This window comes from Lampetra planeri, chromosome 8 (genome assembly GCF_965212315.1).
Source record: "Lampetra planeri chromosome 8, kcLamPlan1.2.h2, whole genome shotgun sequence".
Taxonomy (NCBI): domain Eukaryota; kingdom Metazoa; phylum Chordata; class Hyperoartia; order Petromyzontiformes; family Petromyzontidae; genus Lampetra; species Lampetra planeri.
The window spans coordinates 13390536-13416795 of NC_136114.1; the positions used below are offsets into that span (position 1 = coordinate 13390536).

Sequence of the window (26260 nt, forward strand, 5' to 3'; positions counted from 1 at the left end):
TAAAATGTCAAATCAACCTAGCATGAGCTTCACTTTAAAGCCCTGTCATGTATTAATAACATAATAGAATGAGTACACTGATCCTAGCTGTTATTATTTTGAAATATAAATTAATAATGGCGAGGGCACGAGTACTTTCAAAAACCTGCTGCCCTCCAAGATAAAAGTCCTTCTTGCGTCCTCAGCTCCGTCAGCTATTGCAATACTTTTGATATGCATAATAATTACTTTTCTTTACAAGCAAATACACAAAGAATGCATATATTTAAACCATTTTAAACACTTTTTTTATCTTACCAGGTAAGGCTCACTGAGCTACTACATAGTTCTTTTTCAGAAGCGACCTGGCCACATGATACCCCAACGAAGTGGCTTATCATCGCATGTAAATTTATGGGCGCCAAATACTATAAACACATGTTTCTAAATGCGGAGGGAAAAAACCTGAGAAGCAGGAGAAAGGATACACTTTTACGGTACGTGAAATGGAAAGGTAAAAGCGCAGCTCTGCAATTGCTCGCTCGTACCACTGCTGGCGGAAGGGGGCCTCCCCTAGAGGGAGCTCTAGATGGCCCTTTAAGGGGATTTGTTTTGGCCTACTCTTCCACGCTGGCGAGACATCTTGGTTAGAGGTGAGAGTACCCACACTTTACACCACCGCACACAACATTTTCGTGATAATCTTGCATTGGGATGTTTGGAAAATTATGGTGGATGAATATTTGGATAACTTTGTCAGAAAACCCAGTGGGCTTCACACATCCACTTGACTGAACTCCCATCTCCGGGCCTTACCTGAATCCACGAGCACGTCTCGTAGAGCAGTGCAGCACACCGTGTTAGAAAATGGTCTGCAGAAGCAGATATCGCAGAACAACTTCTGAGATCTATTCAAGTGATCTCTTATCCACAGGAGGGGGCAGCACATTCCCACCCACCCTTCTGCAGCGAGTGATGTTTGTCAATGAGAGTCCACGCGATATTTTAGATTTATCAGAGCTAGAATTCAGGAAACGAAGCAGGAAAGCAAATCTAAGCGCGATGCATTTCCTGTGCTATTCTCGGTGACTGGGCTGAGACCATCAACTCACTGCGCTGGAGAATCCAAATCAAACTCTCGCCGTTTGCCGGATTCAAACTCACGATCTTGGCAGTTCCAGGTTAGTGCTCTGACTTCCTAGCCACCCGTCCACCTCCTGAGTATCACATATCTCGACGTGATCCATCAACCCCTGCTTCCAAAGCGCCACAGTGGCGAAATGTTGACTCCCTCGCCTGGAATGCAGGAGGTCTTGGGTTCGATTCCAACCCTGATGCTTGTATATTTGGAGTTTGCATGTTCTCCCCGTGGGCGGGTGGATTTTTATCTGGCTCCTCTGGTTTGTTTCCTCCACATTTAGAATGAACATTTAGATTATTTGGCTGCTATAAATTGCGACGTGATAAGCCACTTCGTTGAGCTGTCATTTTGTAACAGCCAGGTCACTTCTTAAAAAGAGCTATATAGCTCAGTCGGCCTTACCTGGAAAATTAAAAAAAGGTGTTTAGTTCAGTTTTTTGGATCAAATCGCAGTGCATCACTGAACCCTCCATATTTCAAATGACGAGACGCACGAGCCGTTGGTTGAGTGGCCGACGGCATTTCGCCAGCGGTGACCGCGACCCTCACCTTTAGCCTTGGACTTGCCCCTCTTGCCGCATGGCTTCGACACGGTCACCTCCTGCTGGCACTCGGCGTTGAAGATGGCCTTCTTCAGGGCGCCCTGGCGAGTCTTCATCTTGGTGGTGGCATCGCACTCGCCCCAGTTCTGCCAGCGGTACTTGCAGTCGGCTGCGGGAGAACGTCGAAATAGTGAGAGCCGATCAGTTCGGCCTGAGACAACGGCTCAATGTCTTTTCCCCCGGGGAGTGTGTGTCAATGTGTGTCAATGTGTGTGTGTGTGAATGTGTCAATGTGTGAATGTGTGTGTGTCTGTGGGGAGCGGCAGTGTAGTGGTTAGCACGTTCAGCTACAATCCCGGCCACCCGGTTCAATTGCCGCTCACGGTCAACACCAGTGATGGTTATCTGAATCGGTCCTGGGACTCCCCAAGGTCGACTCAGCCACACATTAATACATCTGGTACGGTGTATAATTTTCAGCCCTGCGGCGACAAAGGTGGCCAAGAGTGGTGTTGGTCGCCCACCCCATCGCATGCCATGCCGGCCATCATAGGTTCTTGCTGACAGCACTTGTTCCTCCGGCAGGCGAGCCTACGTTGGCTCGGTCACGTAGCTCACATGCTCAGCCACCACACGCCCAAACAGCTTTAGCTTAACAATGATGGTGCCTCCGACACCAGATCCACACCGACCGGCGTGGTGAAGTACGGTCAAACAACCCCCGGGACTGACACTGCATTGGGAGGCCATCATCCAGCAGTGAATTGATTAAAATATCGAACGGTGCCGCGGTGGCGAGACGTTGACTCCTTCGCCTGGTATGCAGGAGGTCGTGGGTTTGTCCCGACACTGACGCCTGCTGTATATTTGGAGTTTGTGTGTCTCTCTCTCTGTGGTTGTGTGGATTTTTCTCCGGGTCCTCCGGTTTTCCCCTCCACATTTAGAATCAACGTCACGCGTTTAGAGTATTTGGCTGCTATACATATCCTCATGAGAAGCCAATTCGTTGAGCTATCATTTGTGGCCAGATCGCTTCTGAAAAAAGAGCTATACAGCTCAGTGGGCCTTATCTGGTAAAATAACAAAAATACGCACACAGGAGTAAATTGCCTCGTAAAAAAATATACAATTTTACTTTTGAAACATCGGCCGATCCGAACGGGCGTATAGAGGAGAGCGAACCGAGAGCGGCGCTCACCTCCGAACGGCTTCTTCCAGTTGCACGGGATCTTGCACTGCAGGGTCTTGCTGGTCTGCTTGCACTCGGCACCGCCGCGGGTGCCGCCCCGCGTGCCGGGCCCGCAGTCCAGCTGGTTGGGCACGCAGGCGCCCCACTTCCACTTCTCGCAGTCCGAGTCCAACTTCTTCGCCTTCTTCTCCCCTGCGCGACGCAAAAACAATTCACGAACCGTGTTGATGTTGTTTTTTTCTTTTTTAGCAGCGCGGCGGAGGCGGCCTCGTGGCAAAAGCAAGATCCCTCCCGGGGTTCGATTCCCGCTTCGGCCGAGTTTGTGCGTTCTCCCCCCCCCCCCCAGTATGCGTCGGTTTATTAACTCGGGATTCTGCGGTTTCCGATGCGATGAACCCCCGACGACCTGAAGTCGGATTCCTGCACCGTGGCCAACACGAGGCGCGAGCGATATCTAAAGACGGTCCGAGCTTGCCCTTACCCCACTCCAGCAACCTCACCGCCTAACTAGCGTGGCGAAGTATGGCCAAACTACCCGCATGACCCGCATGACCGGCACGGCATGAGGAGGCCATCAAATCGGCTTGAATTGACAAAAGGCTGTAAGTTAGATTAATGATATGTTGTGACAGACCGATGTACAAAATATTGGCTCATGGCTTGTGCGTGAACGCGACGGGGATATCTTTTGTGTAAAGAATTCCGTTATTAACAGAATAATGTATTCAGCCTGTGTGCAAGAACATAACATGGTCAGGATAGGATTGAAGCCCTAAGCTTGACATCTCATTATGTATGAAAATGGTACGTTCTCACCAAGCCAAATACAACATATTTAATTTATTAAAATGAGTAAACTATATACAACACCTATATAGTGCATATATGTGTATATAAATGACGCCGCGTGCTTTTATATGTAATTCCAGTGCCGCGGTTTCTTCTCATCAAAAAGGCATCGAGCCACAGCGCATGCACAACCAGAGGAGTCCCCGAAGACGACGGGACGTGTTACAGCCACGCAAGATTATTTCCCTGCCACAAAATTAAACAAATTATTTGGCAATACTGCATTGGCAGTGGTGCACGAGCACAAATAGCAAAAAAAAAATGTACATTCATGGGGTGCTATGAAATAAGGGCCCATTGCAAGAAATATCACGCATTCGATATTTGTTTGATATTTTAAGGCCACCGTGTAATTGACGAATGCGTTGATTTTTTGTTGTTATTTTATGCCTTTGATTAAAACTACCGTTTCGGTTGTGTGTACGTGCCGCAGCGAAGCTCAGAGGTATTTCTACGTTGGCACTTTTGAAAATATCAACAAAATATTAAAATAGGCAAAAGGGCAATAGTTATTTGCTAAATAACGCGGCCCATTCCAATTTTTTCATAAAAACCGCTCGGATGCCCTGTGTTCTCGACTGCTTCGGCGCTTAGCCACATCTCAACCAATAAGCCAACATGGCTATCAAGCGCACAATGAACGAGGCCTTGCTGCTCCGTGCCAACGGAGATGATTAAAGAAGACTCGCGCGCTACGCCAGACGACAAAACTACGATGCTAAACGTTAGCACCGACGCACCGGTCGCTGACGCAAATGATCAAACGAGCAGCTGTCTTTCCCTTCCGTGGAGTTCATTAAAATTTTGTTGCAAAAACGCGGGAGTCGGCGGCGGCGTCGAGGCTATTTTCGCCTTCGCACCTCGAAGCGGGCGAGACTCGAGGGGATTCCGGAGATTTTAGCCAAACTCTTAGATCCAGCAGAAGAAGGGAAAAGGCACGCGAGAGGCGTTGGGGTACGCGAGAGGCTTAGAGCTTCGACCTCTAAGCTACAACAAATGGGGACACACAGTACCGGAAGTGGGGAGAACTACATCCAAATACGTCGTCTTCAGTGGAATATTATAATTAATAATGATAATAATTATAAAATTTCGATTTAAAGCTTTCGTGACTGCAGGGATTCATCTTCTTGGTTCTTTCGGTGCAGTCACGTAGAAGGGAAATAATAAAATAATACAAATAAAACATAATAAAATAATTCTCACGACGTTTCGGCCACAACGCAAGCAGCCGTCCTCAGGTGAAGAACAGGTCTGTCAGAAAGACAGCAGAGGACGGCTGCTTGCGTTGTGGCCGAAACGTCGTGAGAATTATTTTATTATGTTTTATTTTTATTATTTTATTATTTCCCTTCTACGTGACTTTACCGAAAGAACCAAGAAGATAATTATTATTGTTATGCATCTTGCAGAAACTGGGGCTCATAACGTCCCGGTAAGAGTTATAGATGCAACGGGACAGCATCCGGCCCACAGTCCAGCGTGGGGTGGTTTGTGCAGAGGATGTGTTGCAGTGTAATCGGGTTTGTGCATGGGAGCTCACACGAGAGAATTTGAAACTCGAATTCGGAGGTGCTCAGAGCTCCCGTGTTTATCTGTGGGCTTACGTGCTACAAATGTGCTCGGGCGTCTTATCTTTGCAAGGCTCCTATGGCTTACATTTGTCCTCGCTGATGTCACTGAATGACAGATCTCAAATTTCCAAAGAGCCGGCTGTCAAGATTTGTAAAAAAGAAAATAATTCAAATGAAATGTTGAATTAAAAACATTTGTTCCACCGACAGTTTTCAGCCCCTTTATTATCGAGCCTCTGCTGGAATGATGCTCCCCACCCATGCCCTTTCCCCGCACCTCCCATATTGTTTGATCAAACTTTAACCGTGCTTGATCACTTGTGGTCGGGTGCAGGAAGGGCAAACTGATGTTAACCGTGGCTGGGATTTCATTGTACTCTTCTTGCACGTGGCAATATATTCAGAAGCCAAATGCCAATGTCGAGGTCTGCTGGCCACGAGAGGGCTTCGGGAGAGAGGGAATTCGTGTAGTTTTTTTCTATTCCTCCACTCTTGAAGGAGCTCCTTCAACGGCAATTGAACGGAGGCCGTGAGAATCATAGGCCAAGTGTGCAAGCCATACGGGCTTTTACCGCTTCTCCTCCGATAATAAAATAATGTATAGAAGTATAGGAATGGCACATGACCTGCGCCGCGTCTCGAGAGGTGAAATGAGCTCGTGGATCGTCGCAACGCAGAGCCATGAAAGATGGCGACGACTTGGGAGGGCTTTATCCAGCAGTGGATCGATCATGGCTGATGATGACGATGACTTGCTTAACACAGACACGCATAAGTCTATCGACAATAATTCCTTCTTTAAGGGTTTATAATGAAAAATATAAATATAAGAAATGAGATTTCAAAGCCATCTCTGATCGCCTACCAGTCACAGTGGAGCCAAGCTTTGCGAACGCGAGGCAAGGGATAATCGGACATTAAAGCATGCAAATAGTGTACGGCCTGCTGTTCCGCGCTAACTGGCTACCATCATCCTCTCACTGGGCAGCCGGGGCAATAAATACGCCGCTTCCCGTGAGTGAAAATATTCAGCCACTTGTGAAATAAGCGGTAATGAGCGCAATATTCCCCCCACTGTGCAACAAAACATGAAGGGGAGACGACGTAGAATAATAAAAAAAAACGCAGATTATAACGCAGTATTTACGACGCGGATGCACTGTAAACATAGGGCGGGAAAATAAAGATTTAGCCAACGACGCCCGTTAATTTATTTCTGGTTATAACTCGATGTTCTTTCAAATTTTCAAGGCACAATAAAACTTGGTAACGCGAGACCCCCCCCCCCCTCGGCCGCCCCCCTCCCAGCTGCGATAAAACTTTCGTGATGTCTTCTTTTCTTTTCGTTTAGAAATTTCTGCGGTGCAAAACAACCCCACGAGCAGTACATTTCTACAATGTACACCAAGCGTCGGCTTCGCGAGCCAATAAAATGGAATATATCCCGGGGAGAAATTGCAGGCATCGTAAATATTTGTACCGTCCCGTTTCCAATGCTGAGCGAGCAGTGATGCCAGTGGTTCTCTGCCACTGCGCTATGAACCCGGCGACCTGAGGCAGCATTGCCGGCCATGGCTGTATGTAGAACTTCTTTCGCACCGCACATAACCAACCGTGCTAATCGGATGTGTTGGGACGCAACAATGGATGGGAATGGGGAGGAGGGGAAGAATCGGAAATGCGGAGGGCAGATGCAGCAGTACAAGATCTAGAGAGTAAGAGGATTGAGACTGAAGGAGGCAGTAGCGCTCGCTGGCTAAATAAAGAGTACCAGGTTGGAAATTCCTTCGGCTCCATCGTTGCTAATGAGCTGAAGGGACAGATGATGATGATGATGATGATTAATGCAAATTAATGGCAAGATGCGTCTCAGCCACGGTGTGGCTGCAATCCCAGCAAAATACGTTGTCCCATTTGGAATTGACCAAATATATACAACACAAGAACTTTAGAAAAAAAATACACAGATAAACACAAGGATTGCAGGGTTATAAATACACAGTATTTGTTTCTCTTTCATTCCCTACGCTGCTTCCCGCGTTGAGGATAGAAATTGTTCCCTGGGCTGTGGTGGATTTGTCAAATTGCCAAAGCCCACGTGTTAATTTGATTTCAAAAGTAACCGGAAGAAAATTTTAAAATATATATAATACTCGAGGCAAACTTATATCATTTTTATGGCTTTTCCAGAACTGGACTTTGTGGCTGCACTGCGAATATATGAAGACACGTGGTACTTGCGCAATAATAAAGACACACACACACATGCATTACAGCGCTGAGTCAATCCACTGCTGAATGAAGGCCTCCCATTCCTCGTCGGTTATGGACGCGTTTCTTTTTTACGATATCGCACCACGTCAGTGCGTGTGAATTGAGTGGGATGGGAGACGAGGTGGGGGGAAGGAGGAGGGGGGGGGGCTGGTGTCCCTCGCCACTTCTTCCAATCGTGGTCGGGAATCGAACTACGGTCGTCGGATTCGCATAAAATAAATAGTTCGTGTAAAATTAATCAACGGACAAGAGTTGTGTTTGTACGCAAAACAAAAACACAGATGAACGTTTCATTTTACGGGCGGAGCGTCCTTCGGGATCCAAGTTTCTCCGCAGCAGTTGCCTCAGTGGCAAAGTCTGGCGGCAGTTTCGGCTTTCAGTGTCGTCGCACCTGCAAGGAACACGAGTAAATATACAGCTGGCACGTCACGACCGCAAGTCTGTGACCCCCATGCCAAGCCTGCTTGTTGCCATTTAGGCCCATTGATTGCACGGTTGAATACGTTTCACTTTCAATAAATTTGAGCGGCATCAGCGCCTGGGAACCAGCGATACAGAATGGCGTTCCGCCACCCGCCACCGCCACCACCACCGCCACCACCACCACCACCACCTCCAGCCGCGGCGGTCTCCGTTTCCCCGCGTCACTCACAGGGCGCCCCCGCCGCAACTTTAGGCGCGGAATATCGCGCTCGCACGCGCCACCCGCCATTGCCTGTCAAATCAACCTTGCGCCGAGCGCCAGAATAATTTGCGAACGGTGCCACGTCAAGGCGCATGACGGGCATTTATTGGGGAGGGGGGGGGATGAGGCTAAATAAGCCGCTGTCTCGCTTAAGCGCCGCACGTCACCGCGGTCTCGGCGATGGAACGTCGGAGGGGAGCGGCTTCGCGAGCGCACGCGTTCTTGTCTTCTCCGTCGCTTTAATTCCCTTATTTAGTGATCGGGTTATTTATTTATTCGCTCTATTTTGACAGGCACTAAAGGGATGGCTGTGCCGTCGGACCGAAAATATGGTCATGTCAAACTTTCCTTCTGGTGGGCTTAACGGAGGAAGGTTTTTATTTTTATTTTGCGAGAATGTAAAAATACATCTCAGCCGAGGAGCGCAAACGCCGTGGCTCCGACTGATCTGCATAAATAACTCGCAGTGCGATTACATTTTAAATAACCCCATCTGTTTTTTTTCCAATTTCCACATCCTCCACCGACATATTCCATAAAATCCAATCTAATCTTGTAAAGAGAAGGGAAGATTTGTCAAGCATTATTTATTTATCTGTTGTTCAAGCTGAAAGGGGGAAAAATGCCTTCTCAGTGAGAAAGTCCCATTAGTGGGGGCATGCCTCTTGTTTACACGGACACCCAATTTGCTTTATGCTAAATTACCTATTTATTCCATTCCTTTAATTTCGCCCACATCACGGCCTCGTTGAATAGCATTTCCAGATGTGCCGGTCCACTTCATAAGCAATTCATAAAATGCTGCAGCTGTTAGTGTCATTGTGAAAGGATAAAGGTCCAAGACCCCAAGGCCACCTCAAAGCATTGAGCATCGAAGTGGCCTTTTGCTCATGGGGATAATTCTGCATCAATGCAATGACTGAGAAGGAGCCACTGAAGCCCTGGATTTCAATGCAGGTGTCATCCACCTGTGATTAAATCACAATGATCACAACGATATGAAGAAGTCAGTGCGGTGTCTTTTGTGCGTAAAAATGTTTTTACTTTCACGAGGTGGCCGGGTGGGTCAGAGGTCAAAACGCGGAACCGCCATGGCTGAGAGATCTTAGGTTCCAATTCGGGTGTCAGCAAACCGCGTTCTCTGGGGTGTAGCGATTTGATAGTTTTTCACCCGGTCACCAATGAACACGTAAAAAATGAAAACATCAGATTATATTTTATCTTTCACTGAAATTTGAATTAAATTGTGTGCTGTGATTTTCATGCAATGAACACCCTTTGCAGGTTACTACTGGAGCAGAGAGGACCATCGAAGGGTATTTCACATGCAGTTCTGTGATGTTGTCTTCTTGGGGACATTGCCCAGCACGAGATGATACACCTTTTTTAATATGATGTCACGAGGGCGATCGGAATATAGACTGAAAAAAAAACAGCCATTAGGTTGCGAATTCAAATCCTGACAATTATCCAACACACCGGTGTGCTGTACTAGTGACGAATTGGCCACGCTTTGTTTACGTGACAACCCTTACTAGTTGGTTGTGTCGAGTGGTAGCGGGTTTTAACGACACATTTATATATTCACGCGATCTAACCCAAAAATCTCTATTATGGATGATATTGGTTGCGAAAGCCTACGTATTAAAGCTGACAATTATTTTTCTGGAGCCATTAAATCGAGTGCAAGTCAATAGCAGTCGTGCCACGGGGTTGCCTGACCTCTTTTATAGAGAAATGGGCAAATTTGAACCACTCGCTCAGAGACACGAACGAACACGTGTGAACACACAACCCGATCGTGCGCCAGTACTGCCGGGCACTCTGGGAATGGCGATGCGAAGATCTCTGTGATCCGATTAACTGTAAGCGTTACGTCCTCCATCCTGCTCGAGGTGCTTGGTGTGTGCGTGTGATTGTGTTTTTATTACACAATCGTTGAGCAAAAGGCCCAAAACGCCAGCGACAATCAGCATCGTCAAAGTAGGCAACGGATGAAAAACAAATTGTCGGCAATAGAGTCAAGGGCGTCTCTTGAACTGAGCAATGTCATAAGAACACTCGGAAAAATTTAAATAGGCACGAGGGGAGGGAATTCCAGGGTCGAGGGAAGCAGCAAACACGAGAAGCGATATGACTGGAAAGTATGGGTGGCTGGACACAGTGAGGATGAGACGGAACAGTCAGTCTGGTAGGCGGCTGAGTAATTAACAACGGTCTGGAGGAGTCGGCCAGCAAAGTTTACGGGTTTGGCTCTGGCTGTATAAAATCCCACGATGCCATTTCAGTGTGCATGTCTGCCCGGCCACCGTAGTGATGTTTACATCTGCAGAAAGGCTGTGGGTGGTTTTTTCTCTCCCTCGCTCGCTCGGTCTCTCTCTCTGAAGCTGTATGGGAACATTGCTCGCAACAAGCTTAGCTTACCCACATAGAATGGAGGTCAAACAGTAGCGGCCCGGTGACTTTATTTAATATAAAATTTTGCATCATAATAAAACCCCTTTTTTTTTGCTTTTGTTTGGGAGGGGTTGTGAAAAAAAAAATCTGCATTAAAATATATCCCTCAAAATTTTAATTATGTTTTGCATTTCCTTTTCATTGGAAGTGCAGGCTTTTGCGTGAGCAGGGATAGTTTATTACCCTTTGCATGGAGTAATCAAAGCTGCGCTGTAATGAGGTTATTATTAGTTGCAGAATGGATGGCTCGGTCGGCATGAAAATCAACTCGAGAATTAAACATGTCAAAGTATGCGCATCCATTCTGTGAACTTTTGTTACCGCGTGGCCTTCATTAATGCCGCGCGCGCACACACACACACACACCCCATGCATAATACACAAGGTGATAAGGCGTCACGTTCGGGTGAGCTCCCCACGCCCCGACCTCCTGCCCCCCCCCAGCCTCCCTCACGCACCCCTCACCTCACCCCAGCCACCCCTTTCGTCGGACAGCACTCGCTGAAAATGGCAATTCTTGGCATTTAGCCGCGCTGGAGGGGCATGAGCAGCTCTCTTTCAAAATTAGTTGTCGCCAATTTGGGCTCGGGCAGAGGCGGGTTTTTTTTGTTTTCTTGCTCGGCATTTCTCCCTTTCCGTTTATTTCCCATAAGTGCATTTGCGTACCGTTTCTATTGCATTACGACTGCATTAGCGTGGCTTCTGAAAGTAAAATACCCGCGTCATTTGGCGTAACCAGCGGCTGATCTGAAACACAATTGAGTCGCCTTATTAACGGCATTGCGCCCAGCGGTGCGGTGGTTAGAACACCCGAGGCGCAGTTAGAGGAGCGTGGGTTCAAATCCCGGTCAGGGTTTAAAAAAACAAAAACATCAGCAACTCATTCTGCTTCCATCAAGGACACGAGTGGGCCATGGTTTATCCACTGCTGAATGAAGCGCTCCCCTCCCCCCTCTCCCCGCAAGCCGCCAGGCGTGCCACGCCGTTCTGCGATGCAGCAATCCATCTCAATGCTGCTCTGCGTCGAAGCTGATCTCATCCCAGTGGTCGTCCTCTTGCCTGCGTTCCCTCCATTGGCTGCAATTCTGCCACCAGTCTCGTCCGTCGGACATCATCGTCTATGCCGGCGATGGATCAGGGCCAACCACCCCCTCCCGCCCCCCCCCCCCGTTATTCTACCTGTCAGTCCCCGATGAGCGTTTGCTTCCTAGCCGCGCATGACGCTCTCTGTCTCTCGGCACAATTTAAGAGCGCCGCATCTCTCCCTCTCAGCGCCTTTCTTCGTCCTCTGTTCATCTTTCGGTCCGTTTTGTTTGGCAGCATTTGTGTTTTTACGATCCGCGAGATAGCCGACGGAACACTTTATTCTGCACACACACACACATAACTGGTGCGCTGCGTTGCATTTCCACGCTTGCCCCTGCGGTCAACAGTCATTAGCTACGAGGCTCGAGACTGTCACCAGTTTGGAGGGCTGCCCATCGCTTGTTTGAGCACGGCGACAATTTCCGACATGTCGACGTCTCATGCCGCGGTGGCTAAAAGTTACGCGGAACATTTGTCTATCCTTATTTAGTTTTCGTCGCGAAGCACTTGCGAACCCTCAACCCTGAGACGTGGCTATCCAGTGTGCAGTCGGTGCAGCTGCTGTAGGGGCCCCGGGGGAGAAGGGTGGGGGGCAGGGTGGGGGGCAGGGTGAGGGGAGGGGTTGACCGAGAGGGAGGGGGGGGGGAATGGGGGGCACAGTCTTGCACCAGGACCCACGCTCAACCACGCTGCGCGCCACTGCCCTAACCCGGGGGCGGGGCGGCGGGGGGGGGGTAGAAACAGTTGCTGAACGCCCCTTTGCGGAGACACAAATCTTCCTCGTGGAACCACGATTCATTTGCACCGGTCCCTTCACGTCATCCTGAGGCATCGCTCGCCGCCGAGCAGCGCAGACGCGAAGCGAAGTACGGCTGCCATCCTCTCGCTCTCTCCTCCGCCAGAGCGCCCCTCGGAAAGGCGCCGCCGGCGTTTCGCTTGTGCGTCGACGGACGGATGCTCTCATTGGGCCTGGCACCCGGTGCAGCGGAGAGTACGCAGTGCTCTTGCCGGGGGTCCTCGCTAATTAAACGCGTTATGGTCTTAGACACTTGCCTAGCTGCCAGAGGCTGGGGGTGCTATGGGGTACACGAGGGGAGGGAGGGGGGGACCAAATGCCACCACTCCTACAGAAGCTTTCTGCATCTTCAGATAGTTGTGGCATTAGCCGTTATTACACGGGATGGTTTGCAGCCGGGATGGACGTGATGTCCTCGTACGTTTATTTGGCCTCCATACGTGTTCAACTATGTGTGGCATTCGGTATTGCCGAATGCCACATATAGTTGAACACGTATGGAGGTTGGCTACGTACGGTGAGAAAAAAGTTATATATATACATACATACCTTCAATTACCCCTTTTTGGGGTGAAAGAAATACCCAGAGGGCATGACTCCACGACATGCAAACCAAGCAAGCACGATCCCATGCCGTCTGTCGCGATCGCAGTTTCGCGTTCAATAAAAAAAACATCACAGCAAGAAAAGGTAAAGTGAGTGAGTGAGTGAGCAGGGCTTTGGGAGCGAATGTCACTGGAAGGGTTGATGGCCCGTGGCCGAGACTAAGGGTGGAGTGGCGGCCAAAGGAGGGCGCACGGTCAGGAGCGGACGCCTCCGAGGAAGGTCAGAGCAATCAAATCGGAGAGTCTGTAGGTGCTCAATGCATTTTTGCATCGCAGGAACCGTTAGAGGCGCAAACCGCTTGGGGAGGCCTTCATCCAGCAGTGGATAGATCGTGGCTGACGATTCACGATGATGGCGTGTCGTGCGTGCGGCGTGTGGTGTGGATTGGGGGACAGAGAAACGGACGTACAATCATGTGCGCCACGAGCGGGAATCGAACTTGGGTCACCGGGTTCGTAGCGCCACATCTACCCCACACATTCAATATCAAACGTCCAGTCAGAGTGATTTCCAGCTCAAATGACAATTGAGGCAGTGATCATCTTCCATTTGCAGCACTGAGCCAGTGGTGGAAATGCCACAATCCAATGTTGGGGGTGGATCTATCAATAGGACAACCACTGTGGGTAGCTTGCTGACCCGCTCTTTACTGGACACCTGCGAAAAAGAGCTTCATAGCTCATCGGATTCCTCTCGTATAAGCAAAGAGTCTGATTCTGATAGTTGACCTCCCTACAAAGTAGTATCTATTTTATCGACCCCAGAGAGATGATGATGAGTGAACCCCCCCACCGGTATTGGACCAGGCAACCTTGTGATTGTAAGCCTCTCGCTGTAATGCTGAGTTACCTGGCAGGCTGTTAACAGTAAACACACACGCACACACATGCACACACACACATATATATACATACACTCAAGCCACACAGGGATTGCATTCCATATTTCCCTGCAGAGAGAAATTAAAGAAATGCAGAGCAGACAGCACAAAAGAAGGCGAATATGACGGGGCCGTCATTCCACGATTACAGCAGCCACGTGGGCGAGACAGCTGTGAATGCATTTCACGAGCCTCGCAGATTTTACGAATAATTGCGCACACGCGACAATGGATTAAAGCGGAGCCGTCGACATTTAGCTTAGGAGGAGAGCTTGAGCGTCTCGAAAAGCAAGCTTATGAAACGAATTATATTGTAAAAGTTTTTTGGAGTTTTAAGTGCAAATTGAGCGTAACTTTGTTGGGCGAAATGGTTTTCTAACAAGTGTAAATACGAATAGAGAAATGCCCGTCGAGGAATTTTTACGCCATGGGGTATTTTTTCTGCTGACAATTTTTGTGGAATATTCACATCAAAAGACATCTACCGCGCGTGCCTAATTTTGAACGGTTTAACAAAATAATTCACAGCAATCGTTGGGCTCAACGTACTCTCGTATTTTTTTTTTCATGACCATTATTTTTCATTACATCGGATGGACATTATGTGCGGCTATCCTCTTTAAGGAGACACACAAATGAAACCAAATAAGATAACGTGCAGACTAATATTAATGCACACGCGAATTAATTCGAGGCTGAACGGCACCCATGGCGTCGTCCTAGACGAGCGTGTCATCATTTTACTAAATCTTAGTTGAATTTGTGCCGTCCGCATCGTGGGACGATACTATCCCCCCCTCCCCCCCCCCAGTACGAGCAACCCCGAGTTAGAGAACGGTCCGCTGAAGGGGACGTCACAGAACTGCTTCCGAGAGATTCCCTTCATCGAGTGACTGCTTCCTTCGTCCGCTCCAACGCCGAGGCGACGAGCACCGCGGGGGGCCGAGAACTCACCACGCTTGTCCTTCTTCCCAGCCGCGGCGGCTACGGCCAGGAGGACCAACAGCAAGGCGACGGCCCAGCGCGTCTGCATCCTTCCTGCAATGCACGACAATAACGACGACGAGAGATGAGGACGACGAAGGGTACGACGAGAGTTCAAAGACAAAACGATCGACGCAATTTGAAGCCCCAAAGCCAACAATGCAGACAGTGATCAAACAAAAAAACAGGATAGGCTTGAACCTTTCTGGCAAAAAAAAAACAGAAGGTGTTAAGATGTTCAAACACCAAACACTAAATAGCTTTTTTGCAAGGCCTCAAGTGTACATTAACCACAGATACTTGTGTAAAAACATGCCAACAAACATACTCCGATAATCGACGCATTGTCTCTGAAACTGACTGGCCTACACCAGAGACAACCTTCTTCATGGCCTTGTCTCCACCACTAGAGAACAACGCCAAGGTGTGATGAGTGGATATAACATCGCTCAAGAAGGAAGGAAACAGGAGGAAGACTTCTCCACAAATCTGGCTGTCGCCTGATGATGCTAGTTGTAATTACTGGCGAAACATCGTAAATGTTGTGGCTTTGCTCTCCAACACACCGGTGTGTTGTACTATTAACGAATTGGCACGTTCTGTTTACGTGACAAACATTACTAATTGGCTGTGTCGGGTGGTGGCGGGTTTAACGACACATTTATACACAGGGTGCTTCAAATGATTTTTAACACTTATATGGGACTATCGTTTTTAATGGTAAAAGAACGGATAAAACACTATAACATGATAACAAATGTCATGTTAATATCTTCAAAATGTTAAAGAGTCTCCACTTGTTCGCCATCATTGTCAACGCGTGCCTGGAATCTTTTCCAGGTGGTCTCCAGAGCCCGGAGGTACGACATCTCTTGTGATATTGTTGCAAATTCTCACAAGTGTTAACATTTTTTTGAAGCAACCTGTATTTACGCAATCTAATCCCCAAAAAACCTGTACTATAGATGATATTGGTCAAGAAAACCTACGTGTTAAACTAGATATAACTAACTGCTCGACCAGAGCTATGAATGCTCTGAAACTTGCATTGTCTTGAACGCTGGAAGTCGTGTCAAATGCCACGGTGCGATCCCAGAAAATCAGAAAACACGTCGGAGAGCAACGCAGGCAATGCGCGTGTGAGATTCCGTCTGTCCGGGGCTCAAGGATTCAACCCCCCCCCCCTCCAGGAGCAAATCTATGAATGGTATCCATCCAGAATCGTGATTCGTTCAAAGAATGGATTATTTTTAAACGTTGGGTGAGGTGGACATGTTGCACGCAGCGTGTAGCTCTTGAGAAATTGTTTCTTATCCGCGTGGGATTCCACGCTTATATTACGTGCTTTAAAAAAAAACCGATATGCATGCCTTAAGAGATGCATTGATTCCACTCCAATTGTTAAGAAGAAGAATAATGTGAGGAATACACATTGACTGAATGTGTATCTGCATTATGCTCATTGAGGCAGAAAGAGGAATGTGCGTCTCTGGCTTCTCTCGTTTTTTTGTCTCTCCTGTCAACCACATTTCAAGTGTATTATTTGTGTCATGTTATGAGATGACATTTGTATTTGAATCTCTTGCATTGCCTTGTTCCGGAGAACGGTCCCAGAAGGTGATGTCACAACATTACTTAGTTTTTATACTTTGGTACTGGCAAAAAGGTCCCACGATGTGACATTATTTCTGCCTGCTTATAAACACGATGGGTACACCGGTTACACACCCTGCGCAAAAATGTGTTCATCGCCTGTCAGTAAATCCAAGCTGCAATCGGACGAATTAAGTGAAAACACGTGAAATACAATTGTATTTTTTGTGCAGCCATTGGGTACCAGGCTGAGACCATCGTTTCGCCACACTTGGGGACCTGACTTGATCACAGGGAGGATGGAACCCATATTTGAATTGTGGATTTTAGCCACCCAGCTACCTACCTACCCAGCCACCCACCCACCCAAACAGCCCCCTACCCACTCGACGAAAAACTGGTTCACCCTCCCAGCCACTCATCCACCCTCCCAGCCACTCATCCACCCAGCCACTCACCCAACCTCCCAGCCACTCACCCACCCTCCCAGCCACTCATCCACCCTCCCAGCCACACACCCACCCTCCCAACCACTCATCCACCCAGCCACTCACCCACCCTCCCAGCCACTCACCCACCCTCCCAGCCACTCATCCACCCTCCCAGCCACTCATCCTCCCAGCCACACACCCACCCTCCCAGCCACTCATCCACCCTCCCAGCCACTCACCCACCCTCCCAGCCACTCATCCTCCCAGCCACACACCCACCCTCCCAGCCACTCATCCACCCAGCCACTCACCCACCCTCCCAGCCACTCATCCACCCAGCCACTGACCCACCCTCCCAGCCACTCACCCACCCTCCCAGCCACTCACCCACCCAGCCACTCACCCACCCTCCAAGCCACTCACCCACCCTCCCAGCCACTCACCCACCCTCCCAGCCACTCATCCACCCTCCCAGCCACTCACCCACCATCCCAGCCACTCATCCATCCAGCCACTCACCCACCATCCCAGCCACTCATCCATCCATCCAGCCACTCACCCACCCTCCCAGCCACTCATCCACCCTCTCAGCCACTCACCCACCCTCTCAACCACTCACCCACCCTCCCAGCCACTCACCCACCCTCCCAGCCACTCATCCACCCTGCCAGCCACTCATCCACCCTTCCAGTCACTCATCCAACCAGCCACTCACCCACCCTCCCAGCCACTCACCCACCCTCCCAGCCACTCATCCACCCAGCCACGGTGCGGCTTCCCTTGTTGTTGAGCTGCGCAACGTTACTTGCTTGTGTCGACCAGACCAGAGAACGTGTGTTGTATTGCATAATGAAGCAACGAGAAAGAAAAAAAACATTCGGATTTCATTCGGGCTAGCAAGGGCAGCGACGGACAGTGTCGTCCCAGCGCATCGGCAGGCCTCGGGAAATAATTTCTCCATTAACCGCTGTGAAGGTTAACGTGGTTCGACAAAGTCATTGCAGCGATTTCACTCATCGCAGACCGAGACGTTGGGTAACATAGACTCGCGACACGAGTCCTTGGTTCCAAGTATAAATTATCCCCACTGCGGTGGAGGATTACGCAACCGCACCTCACGTCCCCCCCCCCCCTCACTTCGCCCCCAACCCCGGCCCCCCTCCTTTTCAAAGGGCACGGCGGAGACCTTCGAGATATTCACGCAGAGCAGGACAGGCGCCTCTGAACGATGGCGACGTTCACGCGGCAGTCCGAGAGGAGAGACGCCGGGTTGGGGTGGGGGGGGGGCAGGGGGGGGTGGTCAGGAGATGAAACCAATAATCAGCTTCGCATGACAAACGAGTCACATTTGATGAATAATTAAAAAAATCGCGGACAGGAATAATGCTTATTGGAGGAGGTTTAACACGTCGGCTTTCGCGACCAATATCATGCATAAGAGTTTTTTTTTGGGTTAGAGCGCGTAAATATATAAATGTGTCGTTAAACCCACCACCACCCGACACAGCCAACTAGTAAGGTTTGTCACGTAAACAGAACGTGCCAATTCGTCACGAGTACAGCACACCGGTGCGTTGGAGAGTCAAGCCACAACATTTACAATCTGAGTACGACGTTTCGCCAGTAATAACAACTAGCTTCATCAGGCGACAGCCAGATTTGTGGAGAAGTCCACCTGTTTCGTTCCTTATATAGAGGCGTAGACGTGGTGACCACGCTTCTGCGCTCTTGCGCAAAGTGTGGGGTGTGGGGGGGGGGAGATAAGCGTACACGGCTAATGTCAAAATAAATGGGAGAGGTTTCTTGTTGTTGCCGCTCTCAGCGGCTGCGTGCCACTGTGCCGGAGTGTGGCATTCGGCTGCGTGGTATTTCGATAAACCCCAACGGCTCCTTCGTGCCCCCCACCCCCCCCCCCCCGATTCCATCAACGTGAATGTCATACAAAGGAAATTGGCTCGCCGAGTGACAGCGTCGTGGCTTACGTCCAATATCGGCGTGTCGCGAAGCAGGAGGTGGGGGGGGGGGCACATTCCACGTTTAATCCCCGTAGAAAGGCGCTTCAGATAAAAACAAAGGGATTAGCCTATTGCCTGCTTTATATTGATTTGCAATTAACGGCCGGCACCGATAACGCCTTAATGGGTATTTCGTTCCTGCTGTGGAGCAGGATCAGTGGTGGCGACCAAGAAACACGAAGAGCTGTCCACCCCGGTCCTGTCAGCGTCGCCACGCACCTCCGAGCCCCCCTTTTCGTGCGCCCCCACCCCCCCTGTTGGCCGCCTAGCCACGACTTCTCCCATCACTCCGTCTGCTCACAAGAGACACGGTGGGGCAGGAGATGACGAGGGCGAGTGGCCCGCTGGAGCCGAGCGAGAAAGCTCTCGGTACCCGCTCGGCCCACTTATCCCCCCCCCCCCACAGTGCCGGACTAAGCTAGTGCGGGGCCTGTAGCGTGTGATGTTTTAAAGGGGCCATAGATTAAAAAGAACACAAATATTAAAAACAATTTTTTTCACTTGCAAAGTAAAGTAATTGTATTTTTTTAATTTGCCATGCAGCCAGATAATACGACAAATCGCTAACCTCAAACACCCAGCCGTTCGTAAAAGTTGAAGGCAGTATAGTACTAGAGCAAGTGCAGAATCACTGAACCGGAATTGATAGATCTTGACTTAAGCTTTCGTGACTGCAGGAATTCATATTCGTGGGTGTTTCGTTAAAGTCACGTAGATAAGGTTCAAAGAAAATAACAAAAAATAACAAAAAACTACGACGTTTCGATCACAACACAAGCAATCGTCAACAGGAAAAAAAACCGTCGTAGTTTTTTGTTATTTTTTGTTATTTCATTTGAACCTATCTACGTGACTTTACCGAAAGACCCAAGAATACGGGATTGATAGCTTGAAAGCATTTAGCGCGGGGCCCTTGAAAGTGCGGGGCCCGTAGCTACTTATGTAGCAGCTACTTTTGCTACGAGGATAATCCGGTACTGATCCCACCCCTCCGCCACGTCAACTCTTCTACACGTCCACTCCTTGACCTGCCCGGGACCTCCCCTTGCAGGACGAGGGACGAGTGCCACGCCACCGATGGATTTGCGGCGGTGGCGAATCGTGGGAACGCTCTCGATAATAACGCGTTCGGTGGGGGAGGGGTGGGGGGGGTACTGCAGCGCCGGCGCTGATCGACGGTAACGCTTTGCAATTCAAAAATCTCGACACAAATCTCTCACGGCGCTGGGGTCTCCCCCCGCGTGCACGCGTGACGGAGGTCTCGCCGCGGGTCGCTGCGAAGGAACAGCTCCGCGTCCGCAGCGCGACCTGGCCGGAGATTGATACGCGCGGCGCGGCGCGGCACGGCGCGGCGCGGGGTGAAATGTTGGGGACGTTTTTATTTTTTTTGTTGTGCGCATCGCTCCTTGCTGTTGCCGCACAGTGGAGGAGTATGACAAACGCACACGCGTCCACGGACTCATCGTGATCTTCGAGTGCAGGGCGCTTTCGAGGTTGAGCCGCACGGCTCTCCGAAGTGCTTTCGAGTTGTGCGGCACCACGTCCGAGCGATTAGTTTCAATTGAGTTTTGATTGAAGAGGTGCGTGGAGCGAAACGTCGGGCCTCACGCAGAACGAGGTGAAAGCACATCGGAGAGAGACCACATCGTAAGTGGCCAATTTCTCTGCGGTTTGTTGCCGGGCTACACCACGTGTTGTTCCGCATGATGTCTCGTTTTTTTGTTGCTTCACCGGACGAGTTCTCATCCCGAACTGCGTTGGAACGATTCGCTTATTCTCATTCTGAACAGGTTACCACCCAGCACGTGGAGAGAAACGCGGCACGACCAGAGCAGCGCACCGCAGAGCTGCAACTCGCGATCTCCCCACAGCAGCCTGGGCGCACGTCGCCCAACGGAGATGGATAACATCTGCACCCCAGGATTGACGTGTTTACCGAAGTTTAAGTGCGCGCTGAGGCAATGACCGACAGCATTAATTACGTTATTCCGCTATCGACGCGCGGTCACCTGCTGCCATCGCCGTCACGTCCACCTCCCACCCCCCCACCACCCCCACCACTCGTGTGAGACGGCGCCTTTAATTATCTGCGTGCCGTTGAGCGATCGCGAACGGCAACAGCGGGCGGTCGTGGACAGCCCCGACCACCGCATCCTCCGCGGGTTTCAACAGCGCTGGTGGCACGGAACGTGCAGAGGGAGCGGAAGGAAGAGAGAATGGAGAGGCGACAAAGCTAGGCAATCGCCACTGGTGACTCTGCTGTACTGAAGGGTTCTAGTAATGTACGCTTGTTTGTAGCACTTCGTTCGCACCATCGCACGTAGCCAACCGTGCTCATCGGAGGTGCGTGGGGGGGGGGCGGAAGGACAACAAACTAAACACGAAAAGCATATCTAAAGAAACGAGTTTTCAATCTCGATGATTTGAAAGTGCATAGCTCCAGTGGCTTCCTGATATCGGAAAGAAGAGCGTTCCAGACGGCCACAGGAGTGCATCCGAAAATGGGCGATGTGGTAAACATCTTGTTCCATGGCCATCCAAAAGCCGTTGAAAGTGGTCGACAGTTTGTGTCTCTGTATTATTACTTCTGCTGCCAGCCGGTCAAATAAACCCAAATGAATTTTGATGGCGACTCGAAGACAGGATGACCACAATGCCCCTCTTTAGGAAATGCTGATGGGGTTGTTTGCATAATGCACAAAAGGCTGGAGTGCTCTTTACACACTTGTGTGTGTGTGGCTTGAAAGCCATCAATGCTCACTGCTGTGTATTCAGAAGCTGATACTGAGAGGCAGTGGAAGAGTGTTCGCAATGGCCTTTGGAGAATCTTGGAGGTGGTTCATTTCGAATTGTGACTCGACCCCCCTCGTCTCTCTGGTCATGCCAATGTGCAACGCAGCGGCTCTGGAGTGGAGGGACAACAACTGCCACCTTCCGCTTAGCCTCCTAAGCAACGGCTTGTGCCAGGCTAGGTGCACTTTGAGGCCACGTGAAGTGTTCAAGGCTCTCTGGTAGGAAGTCACGGGACAGACCCAGGTGTTATCGGTCGGAGATGATGACTGCAGGCAAGCACCCACACACGGAATACAAAGATCCTCCGTGTAGCCTTAACAGACTGTTGGGGAAAGTGCTGTTAGTGAGTAGCACCTATGAAGGCCGGCACGGTGCACAACGGGGTGGGTGGCCAGCACAGCGCCCGACCGCCTTTGTCTCCCCTGTGGCGATGGTTACACATCACACCAGGTACTCATTTGAGGCTGTATTGACCTAGGGGAGACCCAACACCGGTTCACATAATCGTCACTGGTGTTGGTGACCGTGAGCGGAATGGAGCTCAGGTCGTCGGGTTCGTAACGCAGCATGCAAACCGTTGTACTGCCACTCCCCACATACAAAAGACAAAGATCCCCCGTATAGCCTTAACAGACTGTTGGGGCAAGTGCTGTTAGCGAGCACCTATGAAGGCCGGCACGGCACACGAGAGGGGGGTGGGTGGCCGGCAAACGCGCCCGGCCGCCTTTGTCTCCCTAGTGGCGATGTTTACGCACCGCACTAGGTACTCATTTGAGGCTGAGTCGACCTATGGGAGGCCCAGGGCCGGTTCAGATAATCGTCACCGGCGTTGGCCGTGAGCAGGAATCGAACTCGGTTCGACGGGTTCGTAGCGCGGCGCGCCAACCGTTGTACCACCGCTCCCCACACACACACAGACACACACAAGCACGCATGCGGACAATGTACAGGGCCTGAAATCGCCTTGGCGAGATCAAGTGGCGATGGCTGTGCAAATAGCAGGTACGCACAAATAGATGGGTGCACGCCTACTCACGAAGCCTCGACTGTGGAAAATGCCGCGTTTATGAAAACATTTGCTCAGCTGAAATCAGCAACTTATCTAAAGGTTGCCACCTCACAGATATATATAGGGTGCTTACTTTTTTGTACACTTATATGGGACTATCGTCTTTAATGGAAAAATAATGGATAATACACGAACATGAAAACAAATGTTTGCTAATAGCTTCAAAATGTTAAAGAGTCTCCACTTGTTCGCCATCATTGTCAACGCGTGCCTGGAATCTTCTCCAGGTGGTCTCCAGAGCCCGGGGGCACACTTCTTGTGGTATTGTTGCAAATTCTCAGAAGTGTTAACATTTTTTTAAGCACCCTGTATTTATAAAAAAAAACCAGGACGTGTCACGAGACGGAGAAGGATATCTCGCAAGAAAACCAGAAGAGAGGAGGAAACCCACACGTAAACACGCATTGCTGTAGAATTATTCTTCTTATCCCGCCAAGTCTGTCGGAAACTTGGAATCTTAATGTCCCGGGGAAAACCGACAGATTTCCCAGAATAGCAGCTGCCACTCCCTCGTTTGCGGAGACAATTCTGGGAAAACAAGACAGGTGGAGACGCTTGTTCTACCCTCGGCTTAACCACACAATGGGCACGGCTCAGAGAGCGTGTGTGGCCTCCAGTAATTCAGACACATAACTGCAAAGTCCAGACACTTCTCAGACAATTCTTACCATTCTATCTGCCTCGTCAGGCAGAATGGTAAGTACTCGGTAAGGCATTTCGCTTTAGCTCACCGCGGCAGCACATGCCCACACAGACAGCCGCGTGAAGCCAGGCTGCGTGTGCATTGGCCTGCCTATTTCGGAGACATTATTAGCCGACTTGTGCCCCCCCTTTTTAAGAGATGTGGCGGGTTATGCGACGGGAAATGGAATTTAAACCGTGTAAGTTTCGTCGAGTGTCAACGGGCACTATGATTATTGCGCTCGATTAATGGAGGGGGGGGGGGGTGGGGGGGGGAGGTGGCATTAGCTCCTTGACTTGTTTGTGCTTGCTTCAATAATTCCCGTTTGGCTTCTCACACATGGCCTCGCTTGCTCCGCGTCCGCTCGGCCGTTTTGTTGCAGTTTTCAAACAGGGACCACGCGGAGAGCAAGGAATCCGGGCTTCTTCTGAAGCCAAAGGTTAACGTTTCTCTATAAGGAACATAAGTGGTCTGGTTCATTTAGAATGTCATCAATTCAATCAATATTAAACGCCACCCCAATTTCTCTCTCAAATATATATATATTTTTTTGCACTGGGAAAGATCGGAGGACATTCAGGCAGATTCTTCGATGTGCTTTTCCGGGGGGCTTGTACCACTTTGCTTTTACCGGTAAAATAAATCGGAGGAGTCACGCGGCAACACTGCGACAACCTTAAGCAGAGTCGTAAGCGTGTAGATTGTTTACCCGATGGGTGTGTGGAGTTCCAGACAAAGCCAGCAACTCACGTGCCATGGAGTAGGCGGTTTTTGTTGTTGTCTAGTTTTTGTAATTTCATTGTCACCATCATCGGCCATGATCTTTCTACTGCTGGATGAAGGTCTTCCCCCCCCACCCCCCCCCCCCCCAAGCTGTTTCCAATTCTCACGATGCAACAATTACATCATCATTAAGCGCAGCTATAACACGAAACCGCTCCATGTGATGGAGCGTGGACTTCAAAGAGCCCGTGACATACATTTCAAGAGCAGGCCATTGTGTGGCCGAGTTACAGTGTGAATTGATGGATTGCCAGCAACTTAATTTCATAATAATAATATTAATAATGTACAGTCTTTGAAAATCCATTGCAGGCCGAAACCCTCCCACACTGTGTCAGTTGCGGGGGATGTTTGACCATACTTCACCACACTGTCTTCTTGGTTCTTTCGGTAAAGTCACGTAGAATGGAAATAATAAAATAAATTATTTTATTATGTTTTATTTTTATTCTTTTAGGGATTCATCATCTTATGTTTTATTTTTATTATTTTATTATTTCCATTCTACGTGACTTTACCGAAAGAACCAAGAAGATGAATCCCTGCAGTCACGAAAGCTTTAAATCAAAATTTCACCACACTGGTGAGTGTGGGTCGGTGACAGTGGGGTGGACAAGTCTGGCTCAATTATCACTCACCACGGGCAGGAATGGAACTCAGATCGTCAATTTCGCTGCTGCTCTATGCCCCCCCCCCTCCCCCCACCTTATTCCACAATAATAATTACTTTAGCTAAATCAACTCATTGCCAGCCCGGCAAATCACATTAAATAATATTAGCATAGACACTGGGGAATTGTGTATGTTGGGGATGAAGGCAAAATACAGGGCAGTCATTTATTCAGCCCTTCTTCATGGACTCCAGAGACACCGAAGCCGCTAAATTTATTCAGAGGGATATTTATAACAGACATGTACTTATATAATTATATATTCGTTTGGCAAGGCCTGGTAGCTCAGTGGCAGAGAGAGAGAGCGGCTCGCAGGAGGGAGGGGATGCGAGTTAATATCCTGCTTTGGAGTCGACTCAGCCCCATCACCCCTTCAGGGGTTGAAAAATTGAGGACCACTTTGGTGTGGAGACGTTCACGGTGATTGTCGTCGGCGACAGGCTCGCTCCTGTCACAGGCACGTGGGATTCCACCACTGCCTCTGCAGGGCTGTGAAGAGGAGGCGAGAACCACCTCGATGCCCACGTGAGCAGCAGGCAATCGCTCTGACCTCGTTAACTTTTGCAAGGCCGCAGTGCAGGTTTGCTGGTTGCGCCTGCAAGTACGGATCGTGATTGATGGCACTACCTTGGCCAGCGGTGGTGCCAGCCCACCTCGGGGCCCTACTTTTGGGTGCGTCACCTGACTTGCGAACACTACGCGATGGACAAGCCACATCATTTAACTATATCACGGGTTGGTTACGTGAATACATCGGGCTAATGTAAACGATTGCGATTTTATTTTTTAATGTTGTGTTTTTAGAATTACGAAATTATATTGGTGATCGGAATCCGAGGCCCCGTGAGCTAATTGGGGCTCGAAAGCCTTTGCTTTTGTGTGCTAATGACGACCACGCCCGACCTTCACGACATTGTGCATCGTTCAGAATTAACACGCGCCCGCGCGCGCACTTCAATTAACGCGCCCGATCGGCCACTAGCACCTCGCGTGTGGCTAAAGGAGAGCTCTCGAAAAATCCCTCATCATCCTCCGAAAGGCTTTACCCGGATAACACTTGACACCTGTCCCATCCACAACGGTGTCTCGACGAGAGGGATGAACCGTTTCGACGCGAGCGATCGCGAGACCGCGTCGGCTCCGATGGCAAATCCGCGTGGGCGAGGAGGCACGGCGGTGCG

At 49.8% G+C, this 26260-nt stretch overlaps 1 protein-coding gene across 1 annotated transcript in view; it reads right to left on the minus strand.

Annotated features, from left to right (window-relative positions):
* Positions 1 to 26260, minus strand: part of LOC144720374 (pleiotrophin-like) — an 82262-nt gene that overhangs the window by 6791 nt on the left and 49211 nt on the right. Inside the window, exons 2-4 of the mRNA XM_078597104.1 lie at positions 15013 to 15096; positions 2861 to 3043; positions 1670 to 1831 (exon numbers count right to left, since the gene is read on the minus strand). Of these exons, the coding sequence (XP_078453230.1) occupies positions 1670 to 1831; positions 2861 to 3043; positions 15013 to 15091 (424 nt within the window). The 5' untranslated portion in view covers positions 15092 to 15096. The remainder of the gene's footprint in view (positions 1 to 1669; positions 1832 to 2860; positions 3044 to 15012; positions 15097 to 26260) is intronic.